At 68.5% G+C, this 16,967-nt stretch overlaps 1 protein-coding gene across 7 annotated transcripts in view; it reads right to left on the reverse strand.

Moving 5' to 3' along the window:
- Positions 1–201: 201 nt before the first annotated feature.
- Positions 202–16,967, reverse strand: part of BIN1 (bridging integrator 1) — a 50,675-nt gene continuing 33,909 nt past the window's right edge. The window contains exons 8-19 of one of the 7 annotated variants that reach the window (XM_079781929.1): positions 14,494–14,579; positions 14,228–14,303; positions 13,039–13,121; positions 9,400–9,547; positions 8,078–8,206; positions 5,174–5,281; positions 4,685–4,708; positions 3,793–3,900; positions 3,008–3,097; positions 2,725–2,832; positions 2,368–2,469; positions 202–992 (exon numbers count right to left, since the gene is read on the reverse strand). In XM_079781929.1, the coding sequence (XP_079638055.1) occupies positions 885–992; positions 2,368–2,469; positions 2,725–2,832; positions 3,008–3,097; positions 3,793–3,900; positions 4,685–4,708; positions 5,174–5,281; positions 8,078–8,206; positions 9,400–9,547; positions 13,039–13,121; positions 14,228–14,303; positions 14,494–14,579 (1,170 nt within the window). In that variant the 3' untranslated portion in view covers positions 202–884. The remainder of the gene's footprint in view (positions 993–2,367; positions 2,470–2,724; positions 2,833–3,007; positions 3,098–3,792; positions 3,901–4,684; positions 4,709–5,173; positions 5,282–8,077; positions 8,207–9,399; positions 9,548–13,038; positions 13,122–14,227; positions 14,304–14,493; positions 14,580–16,967) is intronic. The other 6 variants (XM_079781930.1, XM_079781926.1, XM_079781931.1 and 3 more) reach the window with 6 other exon arrangements.

Genomic DNA, 16,967 nt, shown 5'->3' on the forward strand with positions numbered 1-16,967 from the left:
TGCCCTTGACCAGAAATCGCACCGAAGACCCTTCGGTCCCTGGGCGACACTAACCACTGACCACCGGCCAGGGCCCTAGCAGACTTCTTGGCACACAGCTGGTTCTGCAAGCCCGTCTCCCCTCCCTGTCCCCTGGTTCCTGCCATCTGCATCCCATCCAGCCTCCAGCAGGACCACCCGTCAGGGGCGAGGGGCGAGGGGCGAGGGGCGAGGGGCGAGGGGCGAGGGGCGAGGGGCGGAGCCTCTGTGGGCTCTGGGCCCAGCGAACCAGGAACCAGCCTGCTGCCCAGCACCGCCCAGGCGGGGGAAGCACAGGTAACCGTGACAACGCACAGGAGACAGGAATGGAGAGGAACACGCACACTTTCCGAGCGCTTCTGCCGGGTTTGGTTTCACTGTTTTGAACACTAAGATTTATTTTCAAACAGCACACAGACATCTGCGGGGCAGGGCTAGGCCAGACAGTGGTCTGGGTCCGAAGGTGTCTAGGAGACTGGCCCCCACCCCCAGCAGCGGCAGGAAAGGAGGACCCTTGCCCAGGTGGCTCAGCCAAAGCTTCAGGCAAGCACGGCGGCTCTGCAGCCCCGGGCCCGCCCTGGGCCGGGTACATGGCGGCTGCGGACCCCAAAGGGCGCTGGCGGGTGGCGGCAGCCAGGAACTCAACTAGGGGCACAGCAGCATCGGAACGCTGGCGAGTCAGCCCCACCTGCCGGAACCGGCTCTTCGGAAAACCTCCTCCTCTTCGGGAGACACCTCTCGGCTCAGGTCTCTCCTCTCGATTCCCTTTGCTTTCCAAAAAGTTCAAAAACGAAAACAGAAAGAAAAACACACACACTTTTTGGGAGAAGGCGTTCACACACCAGAGCCGCCCGGGCCCTGCGGCCTCACTGAACCCGCTCCGTGAAGTTCTCGGGGAAGACGCCCTGGCACTTGTCCAGCTCCTTGTGCTGGTTCCAGTCGCTCTCCTTCACGCCCATGAGCCAGCCTTCGTCCTGAGGGAGCAGAGCGCAGGCTGACCGCGTGGCCAAGGAGGGTGCTTGGACCCTGCAGGGTGTGTGTGGCTGGGGACCTGCTGGGAAGATGTCCCCTCCTCTAGCTGTCAGCCCCCGAAAGAACGCCTCCTCCAGGCAGCATCCCTGCCACCCTCCCAGACCTCCCCGAACAGCTCCAGGACCATACACTGAGCTGGCCCAGTAACAGCTTCCAGAGTGACCTGAGGCCACCCCACCAGCCTCTGCCCTGGTCCTGACCCCTCCCAGGTCCTGACAGCCTCCCGGGCCCAGACCCTGGCCCCCACCCACATCCTTATCACTTCGCTCTGTCGTTTGTCCTATCTGAGCCACTTCCGTTGGCCCAGACGGCCAGGCAGGGGCCAGAGGCCAGGACTCTGCTTCTGAAAACCCCGCTCAGCCCAGGGCGGGCCCACGAGGGACACCTGAGGTTCAGGAGAACCAGCTGACCCGGCACCAGGCCCGGGAAACCCGTTACTCACTCCCAGCCGTGTGGCTGTCAGTACCTGGTGCCCTAAAGCCCGCCCAGGACCCCCACCCAAGTTGGCCTCCTTCCAAACCAGCCCTCCTCCCACCCTCAGCCACCTGCCAATTAAACCCCACGGACGTAGGTCAGTCCAACCAGGACCCCTGGGCACCGCAGATGTTACCTGGATATCAACAGGGCACCCCCAACCCCCTACCGACACCGCGCAAAGGGCCACTCGACGCCCACAGTGCGAGTCCTGCTGCGGCCAGAGCCAGTGCACACAGCAGCCGTCCCAGCCCAGGAGGCAGTGCGCCTCGCTCGCCGGCCCGGCCCCACGGAGCTCTCCCGCCCCCCGTCCCCCGTCCCCTGCCCCCCTCCCCGGGGGACAGGCAGACAAGGAGAAGCCACGCAGGAGGCGGCTCTGACAGGCATCGGGTGAGAAATGCTGGGGCGCAGCGGGTGCTCAGGGGTCCTGCAGAGAACACACGCTGCCCTGTGGGCCCGAGTCCCATGTGGATGGGCGAGCCAGCCTGGAGGGGGCGGCACGCAGGGCCACGGGCAGGCCACGGGCAGGCCACAGAGAGGGCCCCTTAGTGGCAGGAAGCGGAGCAGGAGGGTTCATGGAGGGAGGGCCAGGGGCCCTGCCCAGGAGGAGGAAGAACGCGGGGCGGGGCAGGGAAGCGTGGAGAAGGAGCCTGCAGAGCTGAGGCGGACGGAGCCTGAGGGAGACCAGGAGGAGCAGGCCCCGTGCGTGCGAGGAAGAGTGGGGAAAGAGGAGAGACACGGGGGACCAGGAGGAGGGCAGGGACGGAGGAAGGGAGCAGGCGGGGAAGGGGGAGTGATGAGGACAGGTGAGGATGGGAGCCCGCCCGCCGAACCCCGGCCCACCTGCTCCTCAGGGTTCTGGAAGGGGATCACCAGCACCACGTCCCCCGCCTTGAGCTGCAGCTCATCCGTGTCGGTGGCCGCGTAGTCATGCTGGGCCTGCACCTGCAGGGGTGGCGGGAAGCTGCACACCCTCCCTCGAAGGGCCTGTGCCGGACCAGGCCTTGGGGGCTCCCGTGGGCCGCGGTGGCCAGGAGCTCGGGGACGCTGTGCTAGCTCGCCAGTGGGTGGCAGGCGTTGTAGGAGCCAGGCGGCTTCGGGCCAACTACATAGCCTGCCTTCCCATCTGGACAGGGGTGCCCCCACCCCCAGGACGCCTCTGGCAGTGGCCGGCAAGCTGGGGGTCAGGCCGGGGCTTACCTTGAACATGAACCCCGGGGGCAGGTCCACGCGCGCAGCCCCGCTGCTGCCCTCCACCGTGCCGTTCACTGCGGAGAAGGTCTCCACCACCACGGCCGGCAGGGAGTTCTGGGAGGGAGCACGGTCCGTGAGCAGGAGGTGGGCGGGGGAGGGGGGCGCGAGCCCAACCTGCCTCCGTCTCCCCCACGGGAACTGCAGCACACAGAGCTGGGCACAGGCAGGCGGGCAGCAGACAGACAGACAGACAGCGGGAGGAGAGGCGGGGCCCGGCCCCGGGGCTCACCGAGGCTGCTTCGCCGGCTGCTGTGTCCCCGGGCTCCTGGGCTCCGGCCGCAAGTTGGGTGCCCCCCACCACCTCCGAGGCCTCTGCTGGCTGCAACATAAACGCGGCCGGGTCAGACACGGGCCCCTGTGGACAGGCCGGGCCACGGGGCAGCACCGCGTGGCGCCTAGGGTTGGCCAGTGTCACTGCACAGCACAGGGAGCCCCTGGAGGAGAGCCAGGTCCTGGGCTTGGGGAGCAGCAGTCCCCGACGTCGCCCTCACAGGCCCGCCCTTAGGCCCAGCCTCGGCTTCCGCGGCCCTGCCTGGCCACCTGCCTCAGGCTGCGCCCGGAAGAGGACGCAGCACAGGCTGGGCACCGGGATGGGGGCCTGGGCAAGGTGGGGGATGCCACCTGGCTGCAGCCAGGCCGCCCTGGGCCAGCTCCCACACTCGGCCACTTCCCGCTCGGGGAGCAATCCGCACCTCCTCGCTCTTCAGGGGGAACGGGCAGTGCAGGGAGAGTGAGCGAGGAAATTCTGACAAGTTCTCACCCTACACCGGTGGGTGCTCTCCATGCTCCTCCCTCCCCTGGGAGAGGCCTGCGGGGGCTGGGACGGGGAAGGGCTGCTCTGAGCCAGCCACCCCGAACACAGTGACAAGCCCCATCCCGGGCCACGGGCTCGTGGCCCCGGCTTCACCCTCTGGCTCACGCAGCGTGTCCATCCTGTGCTCCCTCCTCTAGGCTCCTCTTCCATGCTACACCCCAGATTCTGGGGGCAGATGGGGGCTGGCAGGTGGCACTTACTTGGGCAGGCCCCGGCTCGGCCGCCTGGCTGGGCCAGGCCACAGCAAAGGTGCCCTCGGCAGCGCTGGGCTCCCTGGAAGGTAAGCTGCCAGCTGGACCCTCTGTGGGCTGGTGACGGCCACCAAGGAGAATGGGTGGGAGGGCGGGAGGCAGGGAGGGAAGGTGGTGGGCAGGGCACGAGACAGAGACAGGCATGAGCCGCCAGTGCTGGCAGAGGGCGCGGGCGCTGGCCAGAGCCCGGACAGATGCCGACCCTGTGGGGCACCTGCCTCCATGTCCTGGGTCCCCCCGACAGCGGCAGGCAGGTGGGAACGCACCACACTCGGCACTCCCTGGAACCTGCTCGTCAGAACGGCCCTCCGAGGTCAGCCCTCCTGTGGGGCTGTCCCAGCTGCCCGAGCCTGGGCCGCGGCACTGTCGCCAGCCCCTTCCACGGGCGGTCCCTGCCCTCGGAGCCTCCTGCCAGAGCCGCCAGGTTATGGTACCACGTGCACGGCAACCTCCTTCCCCTCCCACCCACCTGTCCCCGAAGCCCCGATGCGGCCCGTGTGGCCCCTGTGGACAGAAAGCCTGTCAAAGGCAAAGACCCCACCCCAGGCCTCCCGACGGGAAGTCCAGCCCAGCCTAAGGGCAGCATGTCCCTCCTGGACGCCCCGCTGGTGGGGTGGAGGCCGCTCACAGCCCTGACGCCGGGCCATGCCGGGAGGACCCTTCTCAAGTGAAACCAAGGAGCCCTTTCCCATTGGGGCTGGCCGGGGCAGGAGCCCCCGGAGAGAAGGAGCAGCTGGAGACGCAGCTGCGGCCAGCGCACAGGAGCGCGGCTGTGCGTGCACACGTGAGGGGCCCCACGCGGAGGAGCGGCCCGGGACCAGCGCCGAGCAAGCAGGCTTACCTCCCAGAGGTCCCAGGGGATGGGCTGAGCGCACAGAGGGAGAAGCACAGAGTTAGCACAGGAGTTAGGGGGACAGGCCAGCAGTCCCGGTGACCCCACCCCATGCCCACCCAGGGCCCTCGAGCCAGCAGGCACAGGTCAGCCTGAGCCGGGCTGGGTCCCCAGAAGGCTGAGTCCTGGACAGCTCTCAGGAGACTGCAACCCCAGGCCAGGGAACACCCCAACAGGGCTGCGCCAGGAGAGGCGCGGGTGCTGGGAGAAGCCGTCCGCTGCCAGGTGAGGCCAGCTGCCCTCCCCCAGGGCCCGCCCAGCCCTGCTCCCTGCCATTCCCCGCGGCCGGGACCAGCAGAGGTGGCGAGGACGCGGCAGAGTGGGAGTGGGAGCAGAGCCTGGGCCCACATGGCCCACACGGCCGGTGGGCAGACGTGAGCCCAGGGCCCAGCGGCCCAGACGCCGGTGGGCACACAGGTGGTGGCGGATCGGACCAACCTGACCGGAGGGCGTGGGCGCCTTCACCGGGCTCGCCACGGGCGGCAGGGGGTCAAAGTCCAGGTCCAGCAGGCTGGCCTGCTCCGAGAACGGCCCCGGGGCCTCGAACTGGGCGGCAGCGGCAGCGGCAGAGGAGGAAGCAATTAGTGACGGAGAAAGCACAGCACAGGCGGGCGCGGCCGGCACGGGCACACGGGCGCCCGCGCACACAGGGCCCTCACAGGGGCAGCGCGTCCTCGCAGACACCCTGGCGCACGTTCCCACCCACAGGCCCGGCCCCACCTCAGGCCCAGCCGCAGGCCACCACCTGCCAGGCCGCGCCAGCCCGCTCGCCGCGGGCTCTGCCTCTCGCTCCTGCACCACCAGCTCCCGGGACCTCACCACATACCCCGCAGCCCAGGCAGCACGCCGGGCTGGGCAGGGCCACAGGGCCCCTCGGACGGGCTCGGTCTCCCTCGCGGCCCCAGACGGACGTCCACCTGTGTGACACCTCCCACCAGCCAGCTCCAGGGAGTGAGGACAGGGCCGAGCCAGACTCACTGCCGCGGAGCCCAACCATGAAGGTGGGTCCCCAACACCCGCGGCACCTGTTTCAAATGGAAGACCCACCCCAGCCACCCCGAGATGACCATGAGGGGTCTGGGCGCAGCTCAGGAATGGGCATGTGACAGGCACAGCCGGAGACGGGAACACGGTGGCCCCCGCGTGCTGGAGGCCCAGCCCCACTGTAAGGGGGGGGCTCACAGCCCCAGAGCCGCCTGCAGAAGACGGCCCCCCAGCACCGGGCCCGGGGGACATGCGCCCTCCATCCGTGTGAGGGTCTCCCCTGGCCTCACCCTCTGGGGGCCGCAGGCCCCGGAGCCCAGCCCAGCTCTGCCTCTCTTGATGGGCACGAGCACTGACGGGGAGCGCCCTCCAGCCCTGCCTTCGAGGTCCTCCGAGACCTGGGGTATGCGGAAGGGCTCCCCAGAGAAGCCTGCTCAGCTGAGGTGTGGCCTCAGGAGAGCTCTTCAGGCCTGAGAGCACCTGGTGCCGCTGCCCCACAGCTCAGGGGACAAGGCCCCCCTCGCCCAGCGCCCAGGCCACGAGACTCACGTCCTGGACAGGAGGGCCTGCCCGGCTCAGCCCAGCCCCTGCCTCTTCCTGCAGGTCAAACCCTGCCCGAGGAGCCTGGGGCGGGGGGTGTCACTGCTGTCCCCACAACCCTGCCTCTGAGGGAACCCATGCCCAGGACACGCCAGGTGCGGCCTCTGGGTGCTCCCACTGGCTGGCGGGAGCCACTTCCCTCCCCTGGAGCCCCACACCCGCCCTTTCTCAGAAGTCACCCAGGCCCCAGCAGCTGCTGCCACATGCTCCAGGGACCCGGTGGCCAGGCCAAGGGCAGCCCACGTCCTCCCGCCCATTAGCCCAGCACCCCTGGCACCCCGCCACGCACAACCAGGACTAGCCCTGCCCCAGGCAACAGCCCCCCACCCCCGTGTACACTCCCCTCCCGCCGGGCAGGCCCCGCGTCCCTGCAGAGAGCGAGGGGCAGCAGGGCAGTGTGCCGTGAGCATGCAGACCGACGCGCCGGGGCAGGCGGTCTGGCTGCAGGGCAGGCCCGCAGCTCACCTGGCACTTGGACACCCTCAGAGGGCGGCTGGGACTGACCAGGGTGGTTATGGAAGTGGGGGCACTGCCCGGCCGGGTGCACAGTGCTGGGCACGGGCAGCACACGCCAGCGGCCAGCGGCCCGGCACCTGCTCCCTGCGCTCAGGAGGGCCCGGCCGGCGTCCCCACCTCCACGGACCGGCCGCCACGCCGCCGCGGCCCCGGCCAGGCACTCCCCTGTACCCACATAGCACCCATACTGAACGGTCCTACTTCTGACCTCAAGTCCTCCCTGGGGACTCGCCGAGAGCCTGCCAGCAGAGAGCACGGGCCTCAGACCCACCCCCTCTCCCGTGCTCACCCCGCTCTGCCCAGCGCCCGGCCTGGGTCCTCAGACCCACCCCCTCTCCCGTGCTCACCCCGCTCTGCCCAGCGTCCGGCCTGGGTCCTCAGACCCACCCCCTCTCCCGTGCTCACCCCGCTCTGCCCAGCGCCCGGCCTGGGTCCTCAGACCCACCCCCTCTCCCGTGCTCACCCCGCTCTGCCCAGCGCCCAGCCTGGGTCCTCAGACCCACCCCCTCTCCCGTGCTCACCCCGCTCTGTCCAGCCCCCCGCCTGGGTCCTCAGACCCACCCCCTCTCCCGTGCTCACCCCGCTCTGCCCAGCGCCCGGCCTCTGAGAGCTGCTACGGAGTCCGAGCAAGTGCCCCAGGCAGGGCCACCGCAGCAGCACCCCAACCCGGCCCACCACAGCCTGGGACCGGAAGCCCACACAGAACCAGGCCTCGCCCAGGACCCAGGCTCGGAGCAGGCGGCTCCCTGGCCACGTTGCGTGTGGTGTAGGCCGCTCCAGAGCGACCCTCCGCTCGGCCCTCCTGCTGTCCTGCTGGGCACGCACCCAGCACACGAGCTCCAGTCCCGGCCCACCACTGAGCCTCCTGGCTGTCTCTGCCTGCAGCCCCTGGCAGTCACCTGCCCCAGGAAGGACCCCCCCACCCCACTGGCAAGGCCTCCATGCTCCCACCCGTTCAGCCGTAGCATCAATGGCGCCAGGAGCACTGCTGAGATGATCACCCGCTAGGACCACCTGCTTCCGTGCCTGAGGTGGCCACAGGGCATGCTCAGAGATGGATGAGGGGTGACGGATGAAAGCACGGGTGAACGAATGAGTGAGTGAAGGGCGGCGCAGGGCCAGTCTCTCTGGCCTAATGCCTGGCTCCTGAGGCAGAGGCACAGGGTGTGGGATGGAGGGAAGGCCATGCACGCCCCCGAGAGCAAGAGGAGGGAGAACTGGGCCGCGGCGGCCGCGGCTGACCTGGGAGGGGGTGGTCACGCTGATCTCAGGGATAAAGGTGTCACCAAACAGGCTGAGGATCTGCTCCTGCTTGACCTCCTTGGATGGGGTGTGTTTGGGAGGCGGAGGGACGGGTGGGCCTTTCCGGAGCTGAGTCCACAGCGGGTGAGGGGCCGTGCAGGGAGGCGCAGGGAGCACAGGGGTTGGGGGAGACAGACAGAGACAAAGCCGAGGTTAGTCACACACGGGCCATGGCCCCACCCAGGCAACTGGGGAAGATGAAGCGAGGAGTCACTGCTCCCCAAGACAGACCCCAGGACCCGCCACCCTCCACCACCCTCCCAAGGGAGGAGGTCCGACACGCTGTGCAGAGAGAAAGAGAAAAGGGAGGGGAGAGAAGGAAGGGGGAAGGAGGTGAGAGGAGAGAAGACGAGGGAAGAGAAAGGGAGTGGCCCAGGAGGGCTCGCCAGGTGAGGGGCTGGGAAGCAGCCCCCAGCCTCCTCGCCCCGCGGCCTCGCCCAGCCTCCTCGCCCTGCACTGCTCCCTGCAGAGCTCAGCTCAGCTGGGCCTCCAGGCACGCGCGGCCCAGGGCAGGCCCGGAGGAGGCCACAGAAGGCAGTCACACCCCGGCCACCGGAGCCTCGGGCACCTCAGAGCGCAGCGGGGCCGCCAGGCTGCCTCGATGCAGGCGACGCGGAAGTCGTCACTGTTACCGTCTGTGTCCTCGTCACTGTCGGGTGGGGGGAGGCACAGGCCCAGCAGAGCTGCTGCCAGGTGTGGAGGGCGGGACAGCCCACGGAGACACTGCGCCCTCCCTCCCCTTCCAACTCCTGCAGAAACCCACTGGAGCCTGGTGGGCAGGGGCAGGGCAGGGCCAGGCTTCTCTGAGGGGCCGAGCGGGCCTGGCCCCGCCCACTCGCAGAGCCCTCCCTGGGCCCTTCCTCTGGCCCATGCAGGAGAGAGAGGCCAGACAGCGCGGCGGCCGCCTCCCAGGACCTGGTGCTCTGGTCGAGGGCCTGACCTGTGTCTTACATGGAAGGGAAGATGGAGGAAGTAAAGCCACCCAAAACCGAGGGGCGGGGGTGGGGGGCGCTCAGTGGGCCAGGGCACAGTGAGGAGGAAAGAAACAGTACAGATGCCCCTGCAAGGGCCAGGTCATTAAGGTGAGCCTGGGCCAGGCAGGGCCAGAGGGAGAACAATGCCAGGCTCAGCCCGCTCTGGGCAAAGCCTCTGGCTCCAAACCTGCCCAGGCCCGGGCAGGAAGCAGAACTAGGAAAGGGGGGGACCACAGTGCAGCAGGAAGACAAGCAGGAGAAGGGACAGGCCACCGAGACCACGCCTACCTGAGACGGGGACTTGGGCAGGGCAGCCCCGGGGGTGGCCGCACTGGCCAGTTCGGGCTCATGGTTGACTCTGACCTCAGGGGTGGCCGCAGGGGAGCCGTCCGGCGGAGGCGAAGGGCTCTTGTTCTCTTTTGCAGGGGCACTGTCACTGCGGAGGGAAGACAGCGTGTCCAGTGGAGGGAGGTCCTAGCGCCGAAGAGGACGTGTGCAAATCTGCAGGTGTGTGTGGGAGGGGTGTGCAATGCGGATGCCCTGGGTCCCTGTGCATGAGAACATGTGTGCGTGTGAGCATGTAGAGTAGTGTGCGGGAGGGGTATGCATGTGAGGATGCCCTGGGGTCCCTGTGCATGAGAACATGTGTGTGTGTGTGCATGTAGAGCAGTGTGTGGGACGAGTGTGCATGTGAGGATGCCCTGGGGTCCCTGTGCACAAGAACACATGTGTGTGTGAGCATGTGCAGCAGTGTGCAGGACAAATGTGCATGTGCAGATACCCTGGGTCCACGTGCAAGAAAACACGTATGTGTGTGTGTGCATGTAGAGCAGTGTGTGAACCCGAGTGTGAGGAGTGTCCACATGGACTCACTAGGAACATGTGATGTGCCCACGTGTGAGCTGCGTGTCCCTGTACCTGAGGACTGGAAGCAGCCCCTGGGGGAGCCCTGAGCGGGGGGCCTGTGGTCCCCAGGGGTGGGGGCAGCCCAGTGGCCTCACAGGCCCGAGCTCGCCAGCAGGAGAAAGCCAAACACCCCAGAGGCAAAGTGAGTCCCCACCAGCCGCACATCAGCTCCTGTGCCCCGGCTGGGCCGCTGAGCTGGACCCAGAGCCTCGCTGCCTCCCGCCTGCCCCCACTCACACCCGAATGCCTGGCTCCCCGCCCGCCCGCGCCCCTCTGCCCACACCACGCCTCCACCCACACCACACATCACTGTCTCCGAACCTTGGCTCCCACGGGCCCTTCCGGGAAGACCTGGGACACCCCCAAGGCCATGGCGGTGGGAGAGCAGAGGGTGCCCTACAGCCCAGGGGTGGGGCTGGGGGTGAGGTCTCTGAGCCACATTGTTCAGCACGAGAACCAGGCAGCTGTGTGCACAGGCCTCTGCGTGGGTGCCGAGGGCCGAGAGCAAACCCTGTGTTTGTGCTCAGACACGCTGAGGCAGGGCTGACCGACACTAGCCACTAGCCCGGTGGCTGTGCACGTTTACATTCAAGTGGAATCAATTAAGAATCCAGCTCCTTGCCCTGACCGGGTTGGCTCAGTGGATAGAGTGTCGGCCTGCGGACTGGAGGGTCCCAGGTTCAATTCCGGTCAAGGGCATGTACCTCGGTTGCGGGCACATCCGCAGTGGGGGGTGTGCAGGAGGCAGCTGGTCAATGTTTCTCTCATCGATGTTTCTAACTCTCTATCCCTCTCCCTTCCTCTCTGTAAAAAATCAATAAAATATATTTTAAAAAAAGAAAAAAGACTCCAGCTCCTCAGGCACCCTGGCCGGACCCAGATGCAGCCACACGCGGTGCGCGGCCGCCTGCGCAGGGGGCTCCAGAAGGGCACAGAGAAGCTGGTCACCGGGGAGGCGCCCGGGCGCGGACGGCCCGAGACACGGCTGGCACGCCCGTCAGCGAGTGCGTGTCCTGGGCGGTGTGTGCTCCTGGAAGAACGGTGTGCGCGCAGAGGCAGGCGCACGCACGTCAGCACTACCCTGCCCGCGCCCCCCGGCCCCTTTCTGCCACTGTTAAAGGCCAGCCAGCGCACACACCGGGCCGCCTGCCCGCCACCCCCCCTCCCCCCGGTGCCCCGCCGCACTCCACACGGCACAGCGCGCTCCGCCCGCGGGCAGCACCCCTCGGCGGGCAGGTCAGGGTTAGTGGCGCCCTCGGAGCAGGCAGGAGGCATGCACGGGCCCCAGCCGGGCGCCGGCCTCGGCCCCACAGCACGCGTGCGGTACCTGGGCTTCTTCCTGCGCAGCCGGGAGAACAGTTTAGCTTTCTTTCTGTGGGACGGACGGGACGGAGGCCTTCACCCGGGGGAAGGCGGGCTGTGGGCTGGCCTGTCCTCCGCCCTCCTCAGAGCCACTAACACGGGGGTGCAGACAACCGAGTCTCCCCTCCCACCCAGGGGCCAGGAGCCCGGCTGCCCTGGCCGCCACCGATGTGCTGACAGATGAACCCAGGCTGGTGAGCTGCAGGGCACCCGGGCTGGGCCGTGTCCGGAGGGGGGCCCGTGTCCGGAAGGGGGGCCGTGTCCGGAGGGGGGGGCAGTATACGGAGGGGGGGCCGTGTCCGGAGGGGGGGCCGTGTCCAGAGGGGGGGCCATGTCCGGAGGGGGGGCCGTGTCCGGAGGGGGGGGCAGTATACGGAGGGGGGGGCCGTGTCCGGAGGGGGGCTGTGTCCGGAGGGGGGCCGTGTCCAGAGGGGGGGGTAGTATACGGAGGGCTGGGCCGTGTCCGGAGGGGGGGCCGTGTCCGGAGGGGGGGCCGTGTCCGGAGGGGGGCCGTGTCCGGAGGGGGGCCATGTCCGGAGGGGGGGCCGTGTCCGGAGGGGGGGGGCCGTGTCCGGAGGGGGGGCCGTGTCTGGAGGGGGGGCCGTGTCTGGAGGGGGGGGCCGTGTCCGGAGGGGGGGGCCGTGTCCGGAGGGGGGGGGCCGTGTCCGGAGGGGGGGGGCCGTGTCCGGAGGGGGGCCATGTCTGGAGTGGGGGCCCGCTGCCGGTGCAGCCCTGGGCCTGAGCAGGCCCCGTGGGGAAGCGGCTCACAGCCTCCAGCCCGCCTTCCCCTCGGGTGACCAGGGTGGTGACCAGGGTGGTGACCAGGGTGGTGACCAGGGTGGCCACTGCCCGCCCCGCCCCCACTCCACCTGGCCGCCGCACAGCCCCTTGGCCAGCAGCGCAGCAGGGAGGCACCTGGGGGTCCCCTTGGCCTTCATTCCGCCGCCGCCCCCCAGCGCTGCTCAGCCAGGCCCGTGTGTGTTCCTGTCAGGGGAGGGCAGCAGTACGCACTGAACCCTCCTTGGTCCCAGGTCCCCGACCACCCAGGAAGCAGAGCCGGCCCCTCCTACGGACAGGAAAGCCAGGCTCCTTGTGGCTCCCACACGGTGGCCACCCGGCAGGAAGGAAACTCCCAGAGGCACTGCTGTTTCCCAAGGGCCGCCCTCCCACCCCTCCCGCCCCCTCCTCGCTCGCTCGCGCTTGCCCCTCAGCAAACTGTCTCCTCGGAGGCGGTGTGGCGGGACAAGGCTACCCTGGCTGGGGTGTGGAATGCCAGCCCAGGACATGGGCTTCCCGGGAGGGGGGGGGGAGGGCGTCCCCGCTCTAAGAGGGCTGCTCACTTCCCAGAAGCCCCACACCTGGGGGTCAGTTACCCCCCACACCCTCCCACCTCCCCGCACAGCCCCAGGCGCCTGCCCCGCAGACGAGGGCGTCGGCGGGCTCAGGTGGTGTGCAGACTGCCCTGCGAGGGCTCCTCCCCATGGGAGGCACGGGGATGGCAGTGCCCTCACCTGCTGCCTGAGCACAGGCAGGCCAAGCCGGGAAGGCCAAACCCGGGGGACCACAGAAGCAGCCTCGCCCGAGTTCTGAGCCACAGAGCCCGCCCACGGCCACGGCCACGCCCCTGCCCCAGCCGCCGGAGCACGGCGCCTCACGCACCTGGGCTGGGCCTTGACCGTGAAGGTGTTGCTCCCGTGCTGCTTCTCCAGGCCGACCAGCACGTCGTTGAGGCTCTGGTTGAGCTGCAGAGGGAGAGCACCAGGTAGGGGGCCTCTGGAGCCGCCCACAGCCACTCCCCAGCGCCCTCTGCCTCTCCCTCGAAGCCCTCCCGCACCCGTCCTGCCGGAAGCAGCTCCGCTCTCCCATCAGTGGGCGCGGCGAACCCACACCCACACCAGGAAGCCAAGGGGCGAGGTGGAGGAAGCGGCTGCCCTGCCCACAGCTACCGTTTCCAGGGACCATCTTTCCTTTCCTTTCTACTCGTAGGGATTTCTCAAATCGCCCCACAGAGCTGGCACTGTTGGAAACGTTTAGCTGCCCTTCAAACTGACTGTGGGTCTGAACCGTTAGGTCATCCTGCCGAGATGCTCCCAGGCCACGGCCCCCTGCCAGGGGAGGCCCCGGCACACCCAGTCTCTGCCGAGAACCCGTCCCTCTGGGCTGCTGATAGGAAGCTCCGAGATCCACCTCCTCCTGCTTCCATTTTCCTAGGCTGCCCCAGGTCTCTGAAGGGGAAGGGGAAAGAAGGCGGAAAGGGGGCGGCTACACGGCGGGAAGTCCACTGGGCGTGACGCGGGGACTCGGGGAAGCCCAGGCGGGCTGCTCCCTCTGCCGGGCCTGGGCCCCAGCATCCCCGCCCAGGGCACGGGGGGAGGAGGCTCCAGTCGGGGTTCCCTCAGCTCTGCCCTCTAACTCCTAGTCAAACTAACGCGAAAACAACACAACATGGCCGTGGGGCCATAGACCCTCTCACACCGGGTTCGGAAAGATAAAACAGCCCTGGTTCAACGTCTAAGACACGGAAAGGGTATTAAACACTGAGAAAATTCTAGCCATTTACTTATTTGCCTACAAACTGGGAAGCCGTTTTCTGACACAGCTCCCTGGGCCAAAGCTGCCTGGGAACGGGACAGTGTGAGCGGGCTGGCTCTGCGCAGCAGCGCGGGGAGCGGGCCGGGGCGTGGGACCTGGCGCTCCGCCCACAGCCCCCTCCACACACACACACACACACACACACACACCGCAGCTGGGGGGGGGCGGGGAGCGGGCATGGGGAGCTCCTCCCAGGGTCAGAGGGCCTGCGGGACCTCGGTGGGGAAGCGGGAGCCCGGGCGGCACGTGCACCCACCTTACTCATCTCCCGGTGGAAGTTCTCCTCCAGGCCTGCGATGCTCTGGAACGTGTTGACGTAGAAACCGACACGGCTGGGGGGGAGGGCGGAGACAAAACGAACCCGCCGGTCAGGGTGGGCAACCAGGAGAGCCGGTGCACGCCGCCCATGCCACCCTCGCCTGAGGCACGGCCCTGAGGGGCATGCCCCCCCCCCCCGCAGGAGGCACCGCGGTGGGTGCAGCGTGGGAAGGAGGCGAGGGGCAGGCGCCACCCCGCCCTCACCTGTTCCACAGGGACGGCAGCTCCTCCTGCAGGTCCACGTTCATCTCCTCGAACACCTTCTGCGCTTTGACCAGCTCCTCCTCGGCCTGCAGGCAGGACCAGTCATGGCTCTGCCGCCTGTCCCAGCGCGCGAGCCAGGCCAGGCCACCCCAAGACCTGCTCCAACCTCCCGCCCAGCGAGCTCAGACAGGGCTCTGGGCAAGGGGGGTGGGGCCGGGCAGCCCCTGGGACCCTGCGCCAGGCCCTCCGAGGGGGCGGAGCAGCCATGGCAAAGGGAACCCTCTCCTGGAGGTGGCCCAGGAGGGGACGAGGGGTGGGCAGGCACAATAAGAAGGTGCAGGCATGGGCCGGGGCCGAGCACAGGACCCAGCCACGGGACCCTGCCCGCCTGTGAGCCCCGGCTCGGTGTCAGCCTGCTGCCAGCCCTCTGGGCCCTGCTGTCCCGTCACAGGACCCCTGCCCGCCCCCCGCCCCGTCTCAAGGCACCTCTACTCAGTCTCAGCCACCAGCCTGCATTCACCTCCCCACAGTCTTTCCCAGCCCCCCCACCTCCTCTCCTCAGGGCCCCGGGGCATGGAGCTGGGCAGCTGGCAGGGTGCCTGAGCCTGCTCCAGCCCCCCGTGCCCTGGGCAAGCCGGTGCCCTCCAGCCGCTTCCACCCCCGCCGTGGTGCTGGGGCCCAGGCAGAGCCGAATGGGGGAAAGCTGCAGCAGCGCCCCCCCCCCCCCCCAGGTGCAGGGCCATCACCAGACCCCGCCTGGAGGGCTCGGCCAGCTCTCCTGGAGGCACGGCTGGAAACAGTGACTCAGGGGGTGACGGACTCGGTCTGAGTCACCGCCCCAGGAGCTTGGCAGGCTCCACCCAGGACCACTTCCCCAGAGCCTCTGTTCTCAGGCCTCTGACAAAGGCAGCATCTGGCCGGGATGCCGCATCGCCACAAAGCACCAGGGTCCCGAGCCCACAGGCCCGCCCGCCCGCCTCAGGCACCAGGACCAGCCGCGCTGGCCCTCTCTGCACGGTGCCAGGCTGACCCTGCGGCTTGGGGGGCAGCGGGAGGGGAGAGGGACCGCCATCTCTCCTGACCACAAGTCCCTTCAGGCTGCTGGAACTTGCTCAAGTGAGCGTGCCCTGGCCCAAGCTTTAAAAACCTAATTTAAAAGCTAAAGGGAGAAAGGGAGGGAAAGAAACGCATGCCCGGCTGCTCCTGGGCGGAGCGGCTCTGGCCTGGGCAGCCTGCGCTGCCGGGGCTGCTGAAGATGGTCTGCAAAACCGCAACACGAGGGGCCCGCACGCTGGGCGCGAGCGCCTGGCACTGCCCCGCACGCCTCCCTCGCGACAACCAGGATCTGGCTCTAGGCCCTGTCCCAGGCACCGGCCTTGACCCTCCCAGCCTCGGTGCCTTTGGAGCCCGCCTCCACCCCACAACGCTGGCCTCACTCCCCAATAAACAGTCGCGACCAGGACGATGGCAACGGCACGGGTCTCGGCGCTGTGTGCCGGCACGGTCCCGCGTCCCAGCAATCCTGCGAAGAACAGCGCTACTCCGTTTAAGTCCCGAAGGTCAGGGCCTGAGTCTTACTCCTGAGTCACCTTCACCCCCTGGGTCTCTGAGCGGCAGGGGGTGCAGGACAGCTACCCGCTGTGGGGAGGGCTTGTCGCCCAGCGGCTCTGCTACGTGCGGACCAATGGACGTGAGCCGCGGACCCAAAACGGGCCGGCTTGCCACGCGCCAGGCACCAGGGCCCTGCAGGCAGGTGTCGGGGGACTGGCAAGCGTGACAAGCTCAGACCAGCCCTGGGCACAGCTGGAGCTGGTCAGCTCGGGAGGGCACAGCCCCGCCAACTCGCACTGCGTCTGCAGTCAGGCCAGCCGTCAGGGCAGCTGCAGGCCCCCAGCACCCAGCTCCCAGGCAGCCAGCCCCCGGGACCCTAAGGCTGCCCCACCCCAGCCAGGCGTGAGGCAGGGGGCGAGCCAAAGGAAGAATGCTCAAAGTTGAATCCAAACGGGAAAGCCAATTTGGCTGAAAGGCGAACATCTGCAGCCAACACCAACGATGACATCACCCGCTTTAGCTTCCCCTGCTGCACCCCAAGGGTCGGGGTGTGGGCCCTCCCAGCAGGCTCTCCAACCACACCCATCCCAGGAGCCCCAAAGCTGCTACAGGCCTCACCCCAGGCCCCACAGTCTCTCAGGGAGACTCCTGCCCCACAGCAATGTTCGCCTGGCCTCCGGCCAAACCTGCCTCAGGAAAATGGCAGAGAACCCAGTCTCTGGGCCAGTGGCCCAGCCCCTCTGGCCAGTCCCCAGCTCTGCAGAGGCCCGCTCGCGCTCCCGCAGCCCCGCAGCCGGGGAGACAGCGGCCTGTCACAGACCCTGGGCCTCTTCCTCAGACCCTGGAGTTCCTGGGCACTCTCCCCAGTGAGCCCCCGCTCTGGCCTAAAAGAAATCAGGCAGCGGGTCAAGTAAGAGGCTGGC

The sequence above is a fragment of the Cnephaeus nilssonii genome (genome assembly GCF_951640355.1).
Source record: "Cnephaeus nilssonii genome assembly, chromosome: 10".
NCBI classification, from domain to species: Eukaryota; Metazoa; Chordata; class Mammalia; order Chiroptera; family Vespertilionidae; genus Cnephaeus; species Cnephaeus nilssonii.